Source organism: Lepidochelys olivacea (genome assembly GCF_965140295.1).
Source record: "Lepidochelys olivacea isolate rLepOli2 genome assembly, chromosome: 27".
Lineage (NCBI taxonomy): Eukaryota > Metazoa > Chordata > Testudines > Cheloniidae > Lepidochelys > Lepidochelys olivacea.
This window is the reverse complement of record NC_140437.1, coordinates 11698992-11718629: the sequence shown is the minus strand read 5'-3', so window position 1 is coordinate 11718629 and position 19638 is coordinate 11698992. Positions and strand designations below refer to the sequence as shown.

The window sequence follows — 19638 nt, the reverse complement described above, 5'->3', positions numbered from 1 at the left end:
GGCTCCCGCAGTCATAAATAATCATCTGGCCACAACGATACAACAGGTTTGATCCAGCCCCCAAAGCCCTGCACTGAACCCCCAACGCCGTGATGTGATCGCCTGCCTGGGAGAAGCCCCGATGACTTAGGCTGTTCTCCAGAGTCCCTCCGGGCTCTGTGTCCTTTGCTGGGAGGCAGAGAAAGGACTTCCAGTTCCCCCCGCAAGCTCCCTTCCCCCTCCCCTGCCTGGCGCCGGGGGACCCAGTTGGCACGCTGCAGCCGTCTGGAGCTGGAGCCTCTGCCTGGCTGCTGCCAGCTCTGGGAAGCGGACAGAATCCCCAGCTGGTTTCTCATGCGCTCTGGGGTCGGTTTGTTTTTTTGGAAGAGCCTCAAAAGCGGGAAGGACGTGCCGTCCCCAAAGCAGAGATGAGGAGAGCGGTGGGGACCATGGGGGACGTCCCGGCAGGCGGTGCTGAGAAGATAGGCCGCGAAAAAGGGACAAGGACGTCCTGCTCTGTCCAGGGGTGAAAATGAACCCGGGGTCCAGAACCTCAGCTGGTACGGATCCACAGAGCTCCACTAAGTCAATTATTACTCATATGACAGAAGCACTGGGGCCAGGTGCTGGCCCCTGTCAAAGAGACAAGTCAGAAGGGGAAGCAGAGGGAAAGCAACATGACCAAGGTCACCCAGCAGGTCAGTGGCAGAGCTGGGACTAGAACAAGCCCTGTGCACTAGACCATGACATCTCCCACAGCCAATGGTGCCACGCAACCTAGCTTAGGTGCAGACCTGGCCCCCAATTGCCGTGGGGGGCAGGGCAGGGCTGTTTTCCCCATTGTACAGAAGGGGAACTGAGGTCCAGAGAGGGGAAGGGCCAGATTTCCAAAGGTGCCTAAAGATGCAGACCGGCACCTAGTGGAACTTCCCAAAGTCCCTAAGCAGGTCAGTTACCTCCATTCCATTGAGACCAATGGGAGTTAGCCTAACCTGCTTAGGTGCCTGGAAAATCCACTAGGTGCCTAAATACCTTGGAACCTCTGGCCCTGTGAGGCGTGTCCAAAATCACCCAGAAACCCTGCAGTGGAACTGAACCCAGGTATCCGGCTAGCGCCCCACCACAGGACTATGCTCCTCTGCTGATTGACACTGGCTAGCTCAGCCCCATGCTCTGCCATTCGCAGGTCAAGAAGGGAACAGACCCACAGGGATCCCCCCGCCCATAGATCTGGCCCATAAGTCAAAATGAGCTTTAAACCCACTCCAAGGACAGTCTGTCCCTCCCTAGCAAGGCTGACCTGGCATCGGCAGGAGCAGCAGGGACTTTGGGCACTGGACAGACCCTCCCTTTTCTGGGGGTGCCACCCCACATCCTCTCTGCGGGGAACTTCATGGAAAAATTGGCTGGCAGGGCCAGCGCCTCATGCCACTGGACCCCCGCATTGGGTTGCGTTCTCTCTCGCTCAGCCAGAGGCGGGGGGTGGATACCTTCTTCCACCCCATGCAGAGGCAGGGAAGGGAGCCCCAGCCCACGAGCAGGGCTCTCTCCATTTGAGGAAGGTCCGGCACTGGGTGCCACCTTGAATTTTTCCAGTCCATTTCCTAACCCAACAGCGCCACTCACTCAAGAGCGGTGGGGGTGGGGGGGGGGGCGACGGCGACAGGCCAGGGGTCTATCCCGACTCCCAGCCTCCCCCAGCTCTGCCAGGGCCCCTCTATCCTGATGATCAGTCCCCCATCCCCCCCCTGCTCTGCCAGGGCCCCTCTATCCCAACTCCCAGCCCCCTCACCCTCCCAGCTCTGCCAGGGCCCCTCTATCCTGATGATCAGTCCCGTCCCCCCCCAGCTCTGCCAGGGCCCCTCTATCCTGATGATCAGTCCCCCATCCTCCCCCAGCTCTGCCAGGGCCCCTCTATCCTGATGATCAGTCCCCCCCCAGCTCTGCCAGGGCCCCTCTATCCCGATGATCAGTCCCCCGTCCCCCCCAGCTCTGCCAGGGCCCCTCCCTCCGAACCTGCAGCCTCCTAAGGATCCAGGAGCCAACCACAGCAGGCCTTGACACCCTAACACTGGAAATGAGCAGCTCTAACCAGAAACAAGGTAAGAAACAGCAACTGCTGCTACCTGCCATCCGGGAGTCCTAGGTCCTCTCTGCCGTTTGGGACTCTATTACTAACCCCAGTCATTGCACCTGGGGGCCCAGCAATCAGCTGGGGTCCACCTGGAGCCGAGCCCGCGCTGAGTACACCTGAGCGGGGGAACTATTGATGAAGGCTCCCCTGGCCCACCAGAGCCCCCGCTTTTCATCTCGGAACCCCCAGGGACCTTTCAGAGGCAATCCGAGAAGGGAGGGGGCTGGGGCAAAGTTATTTACGCAATCACACCAAATCAATGCTCTTTTCTCCTTTTTTGTTAAGTCATTAAGTACTAATTTGAGCCAGAAGCTCAATCAATGGGAAGAAGAAACGGGCACCACGGGAGGAGGGAAGGCCTGGGAGGGGAGCGTGATTCCGAGCTGCCGGAGGAAGCAGGAGCCATACAGGCAGGACGGGGGTAGATTCAGGCTGCAATACTTAAGCCAGGTCTACACTTAAAAATTCAACCGACCTAGCCACGTCGCTCAGGGCTGTGAAAAAATTCCCGCCCTGAGTGCTAGGGTTAGATGCAGACAGGTTGGTGGAATAATTCTTCCGTAAACCAGCTACCGCCTCTCGGAGAGGTGAGTTAATTGCACGGAGGTTGTGAAGGCCAAGACCATAACAGGGTTCAAAAAAGAACTAGATAAGTTCCTGGAGGATCGGTCCATCAATGGCTATTAGCCAGGATGGGAGGGAGGGTGTCCCTAGCCTCTGTTTGCCAGAAGCGGGGAATGGGCAGCAGGGGATGGATCACTTGATGATTCTCTGGTCTGTTCATTCCCTCCAGGGCACCTGGCATTGGCCGCTGTCGGAAGACAGGATACTGGGCTAGATGGACCTTTGGTCTGACCCAGTAGGGCCGTTCTTATGATGGAAAAACCTTCCATCGATGTAGGAAGCATGTAGCTAGGCCCTTAGCTCTTCCATTGGGCTTTTCAGCCATAGATCTCAACGCTCTTTAGAAAGGAAGCTCAGTACCCCCGACCCCATTTGACAGATGGGGAAACTGAGGCACCAAGCGAGTGGGCATTACTTGCCCAAGGTCACACATACAGCTGGTCGGGGGAGGGGGGAAATCGACCAAAAAGTTTTTTTGGGGGGGAGGAGGGGAGGCGGGGCAGTGCAGGGGTGTGCCCTGCAAATGGCAACACAGTTCCACGGATGCCCCTACTTCCCCCTTCCCCCCGCTTTTCCCCACACTGTGACTGCTGTCCCACTCTGGGCAAGCCCCCTGCTCCTGTATCTCCGCTCACTCCCCGTCACACACTCACAGAGCTCTACCAACACATCTAAGCCCTGACACACACACACACACACACTCCACCCCCAAGTACTGAGGTCCCAGGCCGAGCCTGCCTGGAAAGCCACCAGCAATGCCAAACCGCGGAGTGGCAGGACGGGACTGTCAAAACTAACCTGGCCCCCCAGAATTCAAAGCAACCAAGTTCTCTGGAAGGGACAGGCTGGTGCACTGCCCATGTGTTGCTTGCAATGGCTACCTATTAGAAAAAAAAAACCACTAAAGCCTGAAATCCAACCCCACAGCATCCGAGCCCCTCACAATTTTCAATGCATTTAGCCTCAGAACCCCCAGAGGACATGAGACCGAGGGGAAACTGAGGCACAGAAAGGCTAAGAGATTTGCCTCTAGTCACACGGGCCTCTCAAGCTGTAGGCAAGTGCCCTAACCATCAGGCATCACCGCCAGCGCGGGTTCAGTGGGAGCCATAAGATGGGGAGTGAACTACGCTGTGAGCCCAGCAATTTACATCCCAAGCAGGCAGAGCGGCTCAGTGTGTGACAGAGACATAAGTCCATTTCCTGGCGCATTTCCCCTTGCACACACACTTCCCCCCATATCGGAAGGGCTAATGCACCTTGAGAGACCAATAAAAAGGTTTGTGTCCTATGAAGTGGCATCTGTTTAAACTGAATTTGGGCTGCAGTGTACACAGCGGCAGCGGGGGGGTCTGGCTAATTCACTCCCTTATCTTGTTTAAACAAGTGCCTAGCCCCAAATTGATCGGTTAAGGAGGTTCCGGGACAAGGGTATTTTTTACACAGATTAAACTGATTGCTATTGATGTCCGTTAGCCAAAGAGAACACTCGCGCTTTCTTCCCTGGGTGTTTTATCTTATCGCCACATCAGAGTCGGGGTGGGGGGGTCACACTCCCAGACAGGTGGAGCTGAATGTTAAAGGGTTCAACACACCGTAATCGAGGACCCTAGTTTCCGAAGAACTCGGCTCTTAATGAAGCCCGTCCATCAGGACCGGCCCCTCAGCACATTGGGGACCATGCAGAGTTGCTCAAAAAACATCCATTGGTTACTGCAAAGCTTTGGGAAAGTTGCCCTTTCTTTCCACTTGAAATTTCCTGAGGACATTATTCAGTTTGGCCCCGAAAAAGCGGCCACCGGGGGAGGGTGACTCCGTTTAACGGCCAGGACAGAGTGAATGAAACAGGGAGCAGTCACAGCCCCGAGAAGTCTTTGGAACATCAAGGAGGAAGGTCAGAGCTGCAACCCCAAACACCCAAAGTCTACTGGCCCAGAAAGACACTCAAACCAGCTTGGCCTCCTGAGGATGCCAGACGCCTTCTCCACCACACACTCCCTAATCACTGGCTTCCCAAGTGAATCTGGTTTCCATTGGGGTGTAAGCTACAAAAAAGTCAATGGATCCACCCTCATTTACACCTGCGGTCCGATTCCCTGTTCTCATAATGGGAACTGGTCAGAAAATAGATTTTCCATTCTGGGAAACATCTGAAGATTGGGGAGGGGAGGGAGTGGAATTCGCCCGGCATTGGGCCCAAAAGCCAAAATTTCCACACTTTCCATTAAATGAAATTCCAAACAAAAGTAATCCCTGTTTCCGGGCAATTGAAATGTTTCGTTTGGATTTCGACTCCTATGGGCGCCCGCATGGCGAATACGTTTCACAATGAAAAAGGCAAACTTTTTTCATTCCACAAGCATTTTGACATTTTCTAAACTTTCGTCCCCAATTTGGCTCCCCGTGAACTTACATCAGAATCAACGCGACTTTGAGAAGCAAAACAAATGACCCAGTTTAATCGAACAAGCGTTTTCCAGGGCCAAACTGCGGAGAGGAACATTTTCCGACCTGGCTTTGGAGATCCACTTGGGGCACTGTCCCAACAAACTTCCAGGGGAGCCGTCAGACCCCGAAGCAAACCCCTGGGGAATCTCCAATCCATACGCAGAGGGTGAATCCTGCAGTACCAGTGACTTCCATAGAAGTTTGGCTGGAATAAGAACTGAGCAAGGACCTTTGAGACTGGCTCAAAGAATCCACAGCTGGGAAAGACCAGCAAGGGCACTTGTCTCCTACAGAGCAGGTCCCTGCAGCATCTTCTCCCGTGCCAGTGATGGCAGGGTCCCACCATCCCCTCTGCACCAGCGTGAAACCTCCAGGGATGCCAGGAATCAGGGCCTGCAGCTAAGCCTGGGGCCGGCTGATTGCTCCTGTGACTGCCTGGTTCCCAGCCTTGCTCCAGTCCGGCCGAGCCCGACTCCTGGCCTCTGACCACCACTGCTCCAACCGCTAGGCCTGACCACCCATGCCCTGGTCCGGTCCCGGTCCCCCTGCTCCCGGTCCCCCTGGTTCAAATCGCCAGCCTGCTCAAAGGCAGTGGGGTGGGCATCCACATCCCCCCTGCCCCCAACCAGGGGCAGCAATTTAGTCTCGAGGTTCCCTGCGGAACTGGCCCCCCGGGGTCTATCCCCACTCACCCCGGGGAGGTCCCCTCGGCCTCTCCGCTCCCCCACCGCCAGTTCATGCTGCTGCTGCTTCTGCAGCTCTTTCTCGGGCTCTCGCTGTCTCTCACAGTCCTCTTGCTCCCTCGGACTCAGCTCCAATCCCGTCCGTCTCCGATCCCACGATCGGGTGCCCCACCGGGAAGACCCTCGTCTGGTCGGGGACAGGAGTCTTGGCGATGCCTGGCTACCACTCCAGCTGCTCCCAGATCCTGCGATAGCCCCATTGGGGGTCAGGAATCTGTTCCTTCAAGCGGTCATCCTCCTCCAGCTGCACGATGAACTGTGCTTTGGTGAACTTTCCAATGCACAACCCTCTCTTTTTGCACAGGGTTACAATGTCCTTCTTAAAGAGATGGTGACAGGCCATCACTCCGCTGTCCCCATGTTGTTGTGGACTCACAGGCCTGTGTGTTCTCAGCTCCCCACGGTTTCCAGGGAGAACCCCTCGTGTGCCAGCCCTTCTCGAGGTCACCACCTCTTTGCCAGGGTCGAGCTGCAGACTCCTCCACCCCTGGGACTGCTCACTGCAATCCCCCGGGGGACCCTGTTACTGCAAAAGTCCTTCTCTCTCCCAGAGTCAAGCTACAGGCTCCTCCGCCCCTGAGACTGCTCACTGCAGTCCCCAGGGGGCCCCCATTACTGCACAGTCCTTCTCACTGGTCACACACTCCCAGGGGTTAACCGCCCCCCGAAACCGCTCCTCTCTGAGCCTTCAGCACACCTGGTCCCTGTCAATCCCCCTTCATTTTACTGCTCCCCAGTCACTTACTGCAGGAAGCGCCATCCACGGGGTGCAGTACATCCCACCGCTGCCACCAGTTGTCACGGAGTCCCCAGGCGATGCTCTGGAACTGCTCCCCATGAAGCCAGTCAGGACTCTGGGGAAGTCTCCTTTCTTCAGGACACACAGCTCACACAACTTCCACCTTCCTGGGTCTGACCTTGGAGCATTCAGCATCCTCTGCCCCTCCGTGCGCTTCCCACAGCAAGTCCGCCCAGGCGGGGTCCTGGGGAAGCCAGAGGGTCCTGCCCCCCAACTTCACAGTCAGATGTGACTCTCAGCCAGCCAGTAAAACAGAAGGTTTATTAGATGACAGGAACATGGTCTAAAACAGAGCTTGTAGGTAGAGAGAACAGGACCCCTCAGCTGGGTCCATTTTGGGGGGCAGTGAGCCAGACAACCACATCTGCACTTCACTCCTCGTCCCCAGCCAGCCCCAAACTGACTCCCCCTCCAGCCCCCCTCGTCTGGGCTTTGTCTGTGAACAGCCCTGTGTGCTGGGACAAGGGGAATGAGATCCCAAGCTGCGTGTCTGGGAAAGGAGAATGTGTCTCCGGCTCTTCTTTGTCTGTGGAGCAGACAGAAGGGGCCTTTCAGCCTGTGATGGTTGAGAATAGTGCAGTTGTCTCAGAGTTGGCTCTGGATTCAACTAAAGCCCAGGAAGGGAATGGTCCTCAGTTTGTGTCTGCTCGGGAGAATGGCCCTGTAACTAGGTCACATCCAGTTAGTGTCCTAGCAAAATCCCAGAGACCAGACAATTCTGGTGCTTGGATTTGCCTGTTGCTAGTGTGTTGTTGGAAAGGGTGGAGCAACTCTGTCTAATCAGGGTGAGATCCTAGCTGGGGCACAAGGAGAGCATGAAGGTGATGTGATTGTGTTACCTACTGAGGGTGTGGAAACCTGTACGAAGAAGGAAAAGATTCCTGAACTTGTGTGTGGCAAAGGGAAAGAGAATGCTTCTGACCTTTTATCTAGGAAGTCTGTAAGTTTGCCTGAAAGGGGATTGTGTAGGAATCCACCGGATGAGCCAGAGGTAATTCTGGATGTAAGGGAGACCCAGAAAGAGTCTGTTGTTGCTCAGGAAAGTGTTTCTCTAGAGCAAGCCCTAGGTAAAGAGGGTAAGGGCAGAATTTCTGTGAAGGGTGAATTGTTGCATAGAAAAGCCCCTAGGGAAAGGAATCCTCATGGAGTCTTTGCAAGCAGTTTACTGCAACTGAAGGGTGTGAAAGTGATTTAATCAAGACAGTTCAGTTCCTAACAGCCAGAAATTTTCTGTTCTGAATGGATCCACTGACTGTCCTGTCGAAGGATCCAGTGTGGAGAGCTTTGAGAAGGTCTCAGATGGAGTGAGAGCTGTTAAGAAAGTTAAACAGTCCCGCTTCATCACAGAGGGTCCTCAGGGTTAGGCTGGGAGCAAACCCCAGACCAGGAAGAGGATGCTCATGGATCTGGGCGTGGGGGGAGGGGGGACTGGGTTGATGAAATCAATACCCCACCCTGCAATATTCCTCTGGGTCCACATCCGCCTGGCCTGGGTGGAGGCAGGGCACAGATAGGGAAATTCATATAGAGTAAGGGCACCAGGGACGTCCAATCCAGCCTATTGAGCGAGAGTCCGCCATGCTGCCAAAGCATCGGTTGAGGGCACTAGGTACCGGCGGCAGCTGGGCAGGCTGCCACCCTCTTCCCAGCTCCCCCAGTGAAGCCAGTTCACGGCTGCATCCCCAGCCGTGGGCCCCAGCCAAGCAACAGTGGCCAGTTTGGTTTGCAAGGTGAGCACCAACCTCTCCTGCCCATTGGGAAGATCGGTGGCAAGAGACAGGGCGTGCTGGCTCAGCCAGTGGGGCGGGCCCCCCCCCGGCACACCACGGAGTGTCAGGAGCTGTGACCTTCCTGACCCCACTGAGGGCAGGGGCTGCACCGAGGAGCTGGGATGGAGGGAGCTCCTGGCCACCAGTGGGAGGCCGCGGTGGAAGAGAAAGTCCATGAGCAAGAGGCCACAGCGCGAGCTGCTCCATCCAGGACCCCAGCCCTGGACCTAGGGCACTGTCCCCTCCCCGACTGCAGGAAGATGATGCTTCAGCAGGTGGCGTTCTTCCCTCTGAGTCAGCAGTGACCCAGTAGCCCCTGCTGTCCTCTTATGACACCCTTCACTTCCTGTCCTAAGCGGGCCGCTGCCCAGCTGTTAACAAAGCCACTCTGCTCCACCCCAGCAGCAGCTGCATTCCAGCAGCGCGGGAGGCCATGAGGCACTCCGGGACGCACGGCACTCTTTAAGGGGAGTGCCGGGGGAGGAGGCGCTCAGCCTTGTAAGGGCTTCCCCCGGGATCCAGAACCCATGAAATGAAGCTATTAGCCGCCTTTTGTTAACAGCCAGTCCATTAGCCTTTATGGCCTCATTAAGCAGCTGCCCCAGAACAGCAGGTTCATGTCACATAGGAAGCTCCATGTGTCATCAAATCATTGTCCCCAGTGACACCAGCCTGGCCTCCTACCCCACTCCCTATGCTCATAGCACCCATGTGTCTCTCCGAGCCTCAGGCCCTCCTTGATAAGGGGCTTCTCTCTAGGCCCCCTAATGCCACTCCGGGCATGGAAGCACCAGTCCCGCCTGCCCACGGTTTGTGTCGTGCTGATAATTGCTGAGGGGACCATCAGGAACGCTAATTAGAGAGAGACGCAAAGGCAGCCGGAAGAGGATTGCTTTCTCCCACTGCAGTGCCCACAGCACGCCCCCCCCCCCCCCGCCTCCCCCCCGCCACTCACACACTTCTCCCCTTTCACGAGGGAAGCATGGGAAAGCGGCTCAGGGATAAAAATTAGCTTTGCAATTAGCCCCTTTTGTTCATGGCATGTAATAAGCCTAAAATGACCAGATGTCCCGATTTTATAGGGTCTTTTTCTTAGATAGACTCCTATTACCCTCCATGCCCTGTCCCGATTTTTCACACTTGCTGTCTGGTCACCCTAAATGAGCGGCAGTGACTGCACCTTGGGGAGACCCCCCTAGCCTGCCCCACCCCAACAGTGCCCCCTGTTGGGAGAGGCTGGAGTGGCCCGGAGCCCCCCTACAACCAGCATTCCTACCCCACCCCTACAGCGCCCCCTGCTGGGAATAGATTAGCAAACCACCACTTCCCTGGCTAACATGAGAAGACAACGAAACTATCCGGCTCCCCCCGCGAGGTGCTTCCTGACGCTGCGTGATCTTTGCCAGCGTCTCCATCAAAGCAGGCGCTTTCCTCCCCCAGATCAGACTCCACCGGGGCTTTCTGTGCTGGAGAGAGACGGGAGCTCCAGCAGGCTTGGCCCTGTCTCAGCCTGACCTCCTTAATCCGAATTGATGGCAACCGTTCAGCCACTCACTCCGCTCCCCCCCCCGCACCTGCTGGCTTCGCACACCCACTGAGTACTGCCAGCCCCCGGGGAGCCGCTCCACCTTCGCCCCATGACTCAGGACGGCTTCCCCGGGGTGGGCTTCGCTTCCAGGGCCCCGGGCTGGCTGGGAGGGGGCCCCAGCTGCCAAGCGTGTGTCTAACCCCCAGCGGCTCGGGGGACGGAGAGGGGAGCCTGAATGCAGAGGGAGAGGAGCCAGGTGGGAGCCACTGGAGAGCGCAGAGGGGCTAGAGCAGGATCAGACCTGGAGTCCCTTCCCTCCCAAGCTGGGATGTGGGTTCTGGGGGGCAAGAGACGGCCCTTGGGCACTGCAAGGTTTTTCCATGTAATTAGCCATCAGTAAACAATCAGCCCCCTCTGCCGGCGGCACTTGGGTGCAGGGGAGCCCCCTGAACTCCATCTCACCCCTCATGTGGCTCCTACAAGCACCCACCAGCCAGGGCAGCTTGTCCCCGCTTTGCTTGACTCCCATGGGCCCCCGGGGGTGCCTCACCCCCCCTCCAACACCAACCTGCCCAGCGTGGCAAACACACGGGCTGTAACATTCACACAGAGCCTGGGGCCGAGCTGGGATTGAACCCACGTCTCCGGCGCCTGGGCCATGCTCCCTCCCAGATCTCAGCACGATACTAGAGACAGGCCCACACCAGCGCCCCAGGTCCGTGCAGCCCTGAGCTGGGATCTGGGCCTTCCTCCACCTTTGTGGTGTGTGGCCCTCCTGGGGCGCTGGTGAGATTTCCCATCCCGGCCCCGGACGCTTGTGTCCCCCCCGCACCTCCGGAGCCACCAGCACATTTCCAGAAGGAGGTAATTTCACAGAGGGACAGGCTCGCTGGTTAACAAGCCCCTGATGGGATTAACCGAGGGTGACTCAGGCTCTGAAGGAGGCGAACGAGACGGGGAACGGGTAAATCAAGCAGCCGCTGGCCCCGCCGGGCTGGGCGCCTGGAAGCAGATCCAAACCCACGCGGGGTTAACAAAGATGGAGTGTCACTGCCTGGGTACCTCGCCCTGAGCATCCCCGGGCCCTCAGCTCCTTCTGGGGCCCCAATCCATGCTGTCAAAGCCAATGGGCCAGATCCTGAGAGGCGCCGGGTGCCCATAGCTCCCACTGAGCTCCATGGCAATCTGGATGGTGTCAAAACCAACCAGATGGGGCCATTAAAATCTAACCCAGAGGGAGCTCTGGAAGGCCTGGCACCCCGGGGGTGGGGGTGGGGGCAGCTGCAGGAACCCCCTGCGGCAGGTGAGCTGGGGGCGGGGTCGAGGGGGGCACGGCTTTGCCACCTGCTTGGGCCTGGCCAGCGCCCACAGAGGGTCCTAGCCCTAGACCGACCTGCCTGGAGGGCCCGCGGGACTCCAATCAGCACCTGGGGAACAAGCTGGGGATGGGGAGACAGAAAGATGATGAGGGCCCCATAGCCAGGTGCCCAAATCAAACCACGCTCAGACCTCATCTGGGTGACACCCGGCCCCCGGCCCCTCTCCCTGGCTGTCAGACTCGGCCCCGAGACAGCAGCGTGGCCGGGCAGAGGGACACGGGGTTCGTTCACAGCTCGGCCTTGCTCCCGACGGGAGGAAAGCGCCGGCTTAGACAGATCGGTGGCGAGGGCACAGGCCGGCCCGCAGCGACGGGAAAGCGAACGTCCTGCCGCTTGGCTAAGCTAACATTGATTTTTCGATCCCCTCCAGGCCACGTCTTTCCTGAGAGCCCCGGCAGTGTAAATAGCACGGCCCATGGCCCTGCCCCTGGCCTGTGTTGACACAGAGACGGGCCTAATCCTCTCGAATGACTTACAAACGTCAGACAAGCCATCTCAATGCACGCCGGGCGACAGGCGAGGCTGGCTAAGCAGAGGCAGTGCACTCAGCCCCCCCGCCCCCCAGCTCACGCGCATGGCTCCGGAGCCAACGCTGTTGACACGAGCTGGTGCTTCGGTGACGGGACCGAGCTGGCTTCCGCGCCATTTACCAGAGAGGCTGTAAAAAGCAATTTTCCAAAGGTCGCGGAGTGGGATGGAAAAGCTTCTCTGGATGGGGCCCAAAGAGGTCACAGAGGACGGGGTGGAGGTGCTATCCCAGAGCTGGGTATAACGGGGTTCACTGGCCTCTCTCCCCTATTGCTCAGGGATGGAGTAGCCTGCCCCGGGGAAGTCGCTTCCTGACCCCTGCCGGTGAGTGGCTGGCTCATGCCCTGAAGCAGGGGGATTGATAGCTCTGCTGAGCACGAAGCTGAATGTCAAGTTGGCCACGTCCCCAGAACTACGCACCCCGCTCTCCTGGTCTCGCCAGGTCATCGCCCTGAGCGGGGCCATGGTTTGCAGCACCTGATCCCCGGCCCTGTCTGCAATCTAGGCCCTGCCCGCAGCCTGCGCTCCGCATCACCTGTGGCTGGGGCACTCGACACAGGCTTCTGCTTTCCAGCCTGGGGCCGTGCTGCACTTCACCCTGACTGGAAATCACTTCAAACAGCACAAGAAGAATACAAGCCAGCTCGTTCCTATCCCCTCACACACACACCCTCCCTGTCACCCACACCTATGCCCCTTCTTCCCTTCTCTCTGGCCCCACACGGGCTGCTATCTTCCTTCTTCCAGCTCGCCACGGCACCCAGGGAGAGTCAGACCTGGGGCCATGGCTAACTGTGCCACCCTGCCCTGGGGTTTGCTGGTGGAGGGTGCTGGGTCCTTTCCTCTTTACACAGCAATAAGAAGTAGCCACATGGGCGCAGCAGGGGCCTGCTCTGGCCACTTCTAAAACAGAACCCAGTGAACACCACTTAGACCCACAACCTACGTAAAGGGCTACCACCCGGCTCCTGTACGAGACGGAGGGGATCACCAATAATCCCATAGTAACAGAGACGGAAGGGGATGCCCTGAATCAGTTGGCGATGCTCTGGCTACACCCCCGTGTCCCACCATCGTCTGTCACCCACTTTGGGTGTGACACTGGCCCTCTGCAGCCCCCTGGTTGAGAGGGGGGGTTTGGTTAAGTTCCTTGCAGAGAGGAGGGCCAGGCAGAAAGCTCTGGCCCGGACCAGGAAGGTTGGGGCGGTTCTGAATCCAAGGTTGGGCTCAGGTCCCATCTCTAATCCCAGCCCCATGGCCAGCCGCTGTGAAGCAAGTTTACAAGGTTAAGCTCCGTCTCCATTGCTTTCCGGAGCTGGGCTATGAACTTGCCCAGCAGCTGCTCTCCGAGCCAAGGCCCTGTTGCCACCGAGGGCCGTTTCTCTTTGCTGCAGTCACAGATGTCTTCACAGCTGCACAGAGCTTCAGGCTAGAAGGGACCGTTAGATCATCCAGCACAGTTCAGGCCACTGCAGGTCACCCAGTCACTCCTGCTTTGCCACTAGCCTGCTGTGCAACCCCAGGCGAGTCACTTCCCCTTGGGGTGCCTCAGTTTCCCCATCTGTACAATGCGGATAAGAGGCATGCGGGGGGGTCACTGCATGGTTTGCAAAGTGCATGGAGATTCTTGGGAAGGAGGTGCTCGAGTGGGAGAGCTGCCAGTTGTATAGGACGGCTGGGATTGGGGGAGGAAGTAACCACCCTGCTAACCGAGTCCCAGCACTGTGCTCCCAGGAGCGAAGGGGCCAGGAAGGGAGCCTTGCCCAGCAGTGGACCAGATGTGTCTATCTGTTGGTACTGAAGCCAGAGGGTGGCTTGTGCCACCCCTAGACTAGGGCTGCCCTATCTTGTGCTCCTCTTCCACCAACCTTGCAGGCAAGGGGCACTCTGGGCCACTCGGCTGCTCCCAGCCAGCCCTTCACGCTAAGTGGAGCCGCTGTGCAAACAAGGACCCACGGAGCTTTATGGCCTGATGCTTCCGAGAGCGCTGCGTTAAAACCCTTCTCCCCAGCCCCGCTTCCCTTATCAGCGCCACAGGGTGACAGGCAGCCACTTAGCGGCTGTGTGCCATCCTTGTGTTTGTTCCCCCGCTGTAATGGCCTCTCGTGCATTGCAGCTTCCTTTGGGAGGGGGGAGCCCGGCCGGGGAGGGGGCCCGGGGAGCCAAGGGACGGAGAGTCTGGAGCCAGGTGCACCGGGGCTGGGGCGGGGAAGGAAGCAAGCTAAATGCAGGCCTGGTTCTTGTGTCATGTCTCCTCAGCTAAGCAAAGGGCACAGAGCCAGCCCTGGGAGGGGAGACCTTTTGAGTGCCTGCCAGAGTTGGCTGGCCATGGTGTTAGCCCCAGCAGGGATCGGGGGAAAGGGCTGATGGCAATACGGCCCTTTCTCCCCCAGTCCCTCTGATCTTCTAGGGGCATCCTGGGTGGAAAATTACCCAGGATGCCAAGTGTGGGGTAGGTATCCCAGCCTCTTGCAATGTGCCCCATTCAGTGCAGCTGGGACCCATGGCTCAAACACGAGGCTGGTGATGCCAGAGTGAACATGCCCAACTGGCATGAGGGGCCTCAGCTGCTCCCCATCCATCCATGGCCTGCATGTGGACACGGCTACAGAGCGCTTAGAAAGGGGATGGAGGAGTTGGTAGGTAACACTCTCCCTTCAGAGACCCCCTGAAACATGAGCTCCTGACCCCTGGAAGATCTCGGGGGGCTTCCCCCAGGAGCCAGGCTCCTCGGTCTGATATCATGGGCTAAGTCCAGTCTGGGTGGTTCATTTACTGGCCCCGACGCCCCTCGTGGTTTCAATTCATAATCACGCCTTGCTCTTACCTCACAGTTTCCATCCCTCACGCTCAGCGGGCTGTCCAAAGCAGGAATTGAACCCAGGTCTCCAGCCCTGCTCCACTGACTTGTAGTTAACACACTGAGCTGGGACCCAGGAGACATGTAGCCGCCTCTGCCCCAGATTCTTTGTCTGACCTTGGGCAAGTCCCTTCATCCCCCGATGCTTGAGTTCCCCACCAGACAAACAATAAGAAGGGCCGACCCCAGGTTCTGGTTTAGGGGCAGCCAGCACTGCGCCCTCTGCAAGGGAAGAGATCCCGTTCCTCCCCAGTTCAGGCCCCAAATCTCAGCTCTCCTGCCGTGGGGAGGTTAAAGGGCACGCATCCGTGGGGCAGGCTGAAGCCAGCAGCAAGGGGGTGATGTGAGCCCACTGATCGTGTTAATTACAGAGCAGCAGGGCCTACCAGGCGCCTCAGCTGTTCCTTACCATCAGCTCAGCTGCTGGTGGACAATTAACCTTCTCAGGACACCTCAGCCCTGCCCCCATATCTACCCTCGTTTCCTCCAGCCCTGATCCCATACCCCTTCCTCCCCTCCCTCAGTCCCCATTTACCACAGCATCTAATTAGCAGCAGAGGAATGCCATCTGCGCTCCTGCTGCTCTCCATCGGGCTGTCCGCTGGGCCGGGAAGGGCCCCTTGTTCCCCTCAGACGCCGAGGCGAGCCTGTTGCTGGGGCAACGGGCCGGCAGCGCACCTGGCCCCGCGGCGGAGAGGGAAATTGGATTTGAAGTGGCTGCAGGTCGCAGCCCCGGGACTCGCCAGGCAGAGACCAAGAGCGTCCCACTCGTCCAGCTGCCTCCACCCACCAGTCCCCTTTAAATCGGAGCCAAGCCTTTTGGTTTGGGGGTTTAAAACCAGAATGCACGTGCTCATCGTCCCCCTGAACAGAAGGGGAAACTGAGGCTCACAGAGAAGCGGTGACTTTGCCCAGGGTCACTCAACAGGCCAGCGGCAGGCAGATCTGGGGTCAGAACCCGGTGCTGAGGAGTCAGAGACGGGAACCTGACCTAGATGGCCCTGGGGATCTGAGCCACTCTGGCAAGTCCCATGTTCCTCCAGCCACGAGGATCAACAGTGCATCCATCCCTGCTCATTCATTCCTCAATGTCGGTAAGGAGCCATGAGATCCCGGGTGGAAGGTATTGCAGAGACGCCCAGTCTCCTCACCCGAGCACCTGGCACCATGAGCCGTTCATTGTCAGCACTCACTGACCATCAGCGTGACGCATGAGCCATGGAGGAGCTGCTCGTTGTGGGCCTGCCAGGGAAGAAATGAACCAATCTGTAAAAGTCAGGTTACTTACTGGCCTGGTGGAAGTCCGCTGGGCCAGGGACGGGTCCAGCGCCGAAGAGAACACGCTATAACATCAGTGGGCTGAGTGTGAATCAAAGGGCCCCCTCGGCGCCTGTCTATTTGCCCTGGCTGGGAAATTCAGTGGCACACGCTGATGACTCAGGACTGCTCATGACGAGACAGCTAAGCCCCCCCCTTAATTTCTGGGGAAGAGACGCTGATGCCTGAGACTGGTTATAAATAAAATTACAGCCCTGGCGAGACTGACGTGTTCATTCCCAGCGGCCCCCTTACTGCCAGAGCTGGGAGATTTGGGAATCAAGTGCGTTGCCAAGCCCTGTAGTTAGCCACAGAGCAGGGATGGCATGAGCCGAAGTAGACACGGACCCCAAGCCCCTGCCCCTGCGGCCTCAGCTCTCACCTGCATGGGCCACTTCTTGGGGAGAAGTTCCAGACTCTATGGCCCTGGCCAGCTTGGAAAACTAGGAGCCTTCATTGTCCATTGGTGGTAGCAGCGTCAGGGAGCCTAGAGCAGACATGGCTCTGGGTTGTCTGATCCTGCTCAGAGCTGGACTAGCTAACATAGTGGTAAAAAAGGCTGAGTCCTGTCTATGTTGCAGAACCTAGGGCGGCTACTGCTGGAGAATGACAGGGTCAAATAATCATCACCATCCCTAGCTCTTCTGTAGTGTTTTCCACCTGTAGATCTCAAAGTGCTTTACCGAGGAGGGCAGCATCATTATCCCCATTTCACAGATGGGGAAACTGAGGCACAGAGAGGGGAAGTGAGTTGGCCAAGGCCACCCAGCAGGAACACAACCCAGGGCTCCTGATCCCAGTCCAGTGCTCTATCCGCTAGGCAATACTGCCTCCCATCCTGTTCCCAGATCCCCCTTGAGAGCAGGCACCTCCACTCTGCCTGCGGGGGGAGCAGGGTGGCAAAGGACACAGCAGGGGCTCTCTCCTCTCTCTGGCTGGAGTTCCACTGTTAACTCCTCGCTCCGGCTAAGAACCCGGCTGCCTCCTCCCCGTAAAGTCGATCAACCAGCCGTAGCACCTTAATCCATAGGGCGTTCCAGACGTGGGCGTCCAGAACGCAAACCCAGCTCTCCCTGCATGGCAATGCACGGCGCCCCCATCAGGCGTTCCAGACGTGGGCGCCCAGAACGCAAACCCAGCTCTCCCTGCATGGCAACGCACAGCGCCCCCATCAGGCGTTCCAGACGTGGGCGCCCAGAACGCAAACCCAGCTCTCCCTGCATGGCAACGCACGGCGCCCCCATCGGGGCGTTCCAGACGTGGGCGTCCGGAACGCAAACCCAGCTCTCCCTGCATGGCAACGCACGGCGCCCCCATCGGGGCGTTCCAGACGTGGGCGCCCAGAACGCAAACCCAGCTCTCCCTGCATGGCAACGCACGGCGCCCCCATCGGGGCGTTCCAGACGTGGGCGTCCAGAACGCAAACCCAGCTCTCCCTGCATGGCAATGCACGGCGCCCCCGTGAGGCTACCAACCTATCCCTTAAATGATTTCTGTGTCCGCTGCCCGTGAATGGTTTGCCAGTGGCTTTTTATTGCTCCTTATCAAACAAACAGCTTGGGGGAAGGGCCAGGTCCCTTCTCCGTCTCTCTTGGTTTGTAGTCAATGGAGATTTACCCAGCTAAACTCATGGTATCAATTCAAGGAATGCCAGCAAACCCACTGCACAGGACATGTGGCGGGCTGCAAGAGACGTGGTAATGGTGCCCTCTAGTGCCAATATCCATTACCAGATGTCACCGAGCCTTATGATGTGCCACCCGTCTGCCGGGCATCACAGCTCCTGGCTGCCAGGTCAAGCAAGAGTCCGATCCCAGCTATGACCCAGCGGCAATCAGCCAAGGTGCATCCATTAAGGGGAAGCGCTGGTGTACACCCGGCCTGGGACGAGAGGTACACCTCCTTGCGGACAAGCATGCTGGCTGAACCAGCTAGCTCAAGAACAGAACCACAGTCCTGGTACGTGGCAGATGGAGTCACACTCCCTGCTAACATGGGGATCAATCGAATGCCTGGAAGGCACTCAGCCCCTCGGAGGGGTGCTCAGCACCTGGGACAATCACCCCTAGGACAATGGGAAGTGCAGCCCTGAGCTAGGTCACTAGGGCCTTATAAAGTACCAAGCCTTGCAGCAGGCAGACACCAACTCCATCCATCAGGGTGTTCAGGACCTGCAAGCCAAGAATGTAAGAACTGGGTCAGACCAAAGGTCCATCTAGCCCAGTGTCCTGTCTTCTGACAGCAGCCAATGTCGGGTGCCCAGAGGGAATGAACCTAACAGGCAACCGTCAAGTGATCCATCCCCAGCTTCTGGCAAACAGAGGCTAGAGACACCCAGAGTGTGGGGTTGCACCCCTGACCATCTTGGCCAATAGCCATGAACTTATCTCGTTCTTTTCTGAACCTGGTTGTAGTTTTGGCCTTCACAACATCCCCTGGCAACGAGTTCCATAGGTTGACTGTGCATCCTGTGAAGAAATACTCCCTGTTTATTTTAAACCTGCTGCCTGTTAATTTCATTGGGTGAGCCCTAGTTCGCGTGTTATGTAAAGGAGTAAATAACATGTCCTTATTTACTTTCTCCACACCAGTCAAGATTGTATAGACCTCTGTCATATTCCCCCTTAGTTGTCACTTTTCCAAGCTAAACAGTCCCCGTCTCATTAATCTCTCCTCATATGGAAGCTGCTCCAGACCCCTAATCATTTTTGTTGCCCTTCTCTGTACCTTTTGCAAGTCCAACAGATCTTTTTGGAGATGGGGCGACCAGATACGCACGCCGTATTCAAGGTTTTATAGAGAGGCATTAGGATATTTTCTCTCTTGTTATCTATCCCTTTTCTGGCCTGGTTTTTCATTTTTCCCTGTTAAAGGTTCCGGCCTGATGAAAGGTGTGGCCAGGACGGACGAGGGGACGGTGAAGACGCTGGACAGGGGCCGAACAGGTGTTGGTTCAGTTCCACCGTTGGCGCCCTGCGTGACCGTTCAGTTCTGTGTCTGTTACATGGGGACAGCAATCCTGCCTTGGTCTGCTTAACCCGGAAGCTCTTTGGCACAGGGACTGTCTCCCCACGTGGGTTGGTGCAGCACCGGGCATAATGCGGCCTTGAAGAGCAGTGCTCAGTAACGCAAAACCCATCAGTAGGGCGTGAGCGTCCCGGAGACCCCAGAACGTTGGCGTAGGGGGCCAGGAGAGCTTCCCCCACGGCCCTGGCGCCTTTCCGGCGGAGGCGTGGCCCCCAGCCGGGCAATGGAGCAAGGCTGGAGTACAGGGCACCCCACACACCTGATTGCCTGCGAGCTCCATTCTGCCCCAGCGTATCCCCTCGAGCCACGCTTCTTCTAGGACATCAGTGTCCTGGCACCACGACTCGCCAAGGAACAGCATCTAGCGCCTACTGCAGCTTTGCCCTTGGTCTCTTTGGGGGAGTTCTGTGTTTTTGAAGATCGGGGCACCTGGCTGAGCACCCTGGAGGCTCAAGTCCTCCTTTATCTGCCGTACAAAGGCAGAGGCTCCCCCCCGCTCCCAT

At 57.7% G+C, this 19638-nt stretch overlaps 1 protein-coding gene across 4 annotated transcripts in view; it reads right to left on the bottom strand.

The window, feature by feature from the left end:
• The window catches only part of LOC311513582 (peptide YY-like), a 34305-nt gene extending 18113 nt beyond the window's left edge, over positions 1-16192 (bottom strand). The window contains exon 1 of one of the 4 annotated variants that reach the window (XM_084615504.1): positions 16080-16192. Coding sequence is in view for 1 of the 4 variants with exons in the window: in XM_084615502.1 (XP_084471628.1) it covers positions 6674-6688 (15 nt within the window). In the remaining 3 variants the exon portion in view is untranslated. Of the gene's footprint in view, positions 1-5877; positions 6002-6673; positions 6704-16079 lie in introns of those variants that run through there. The other 3 variants (XM_084615505.1, XM_084615502.1, XM_084615506.1) reach the window with 3 other exon arrangements.
• Positions 16193-19638: the final 3446 nt, after the last annotated feature.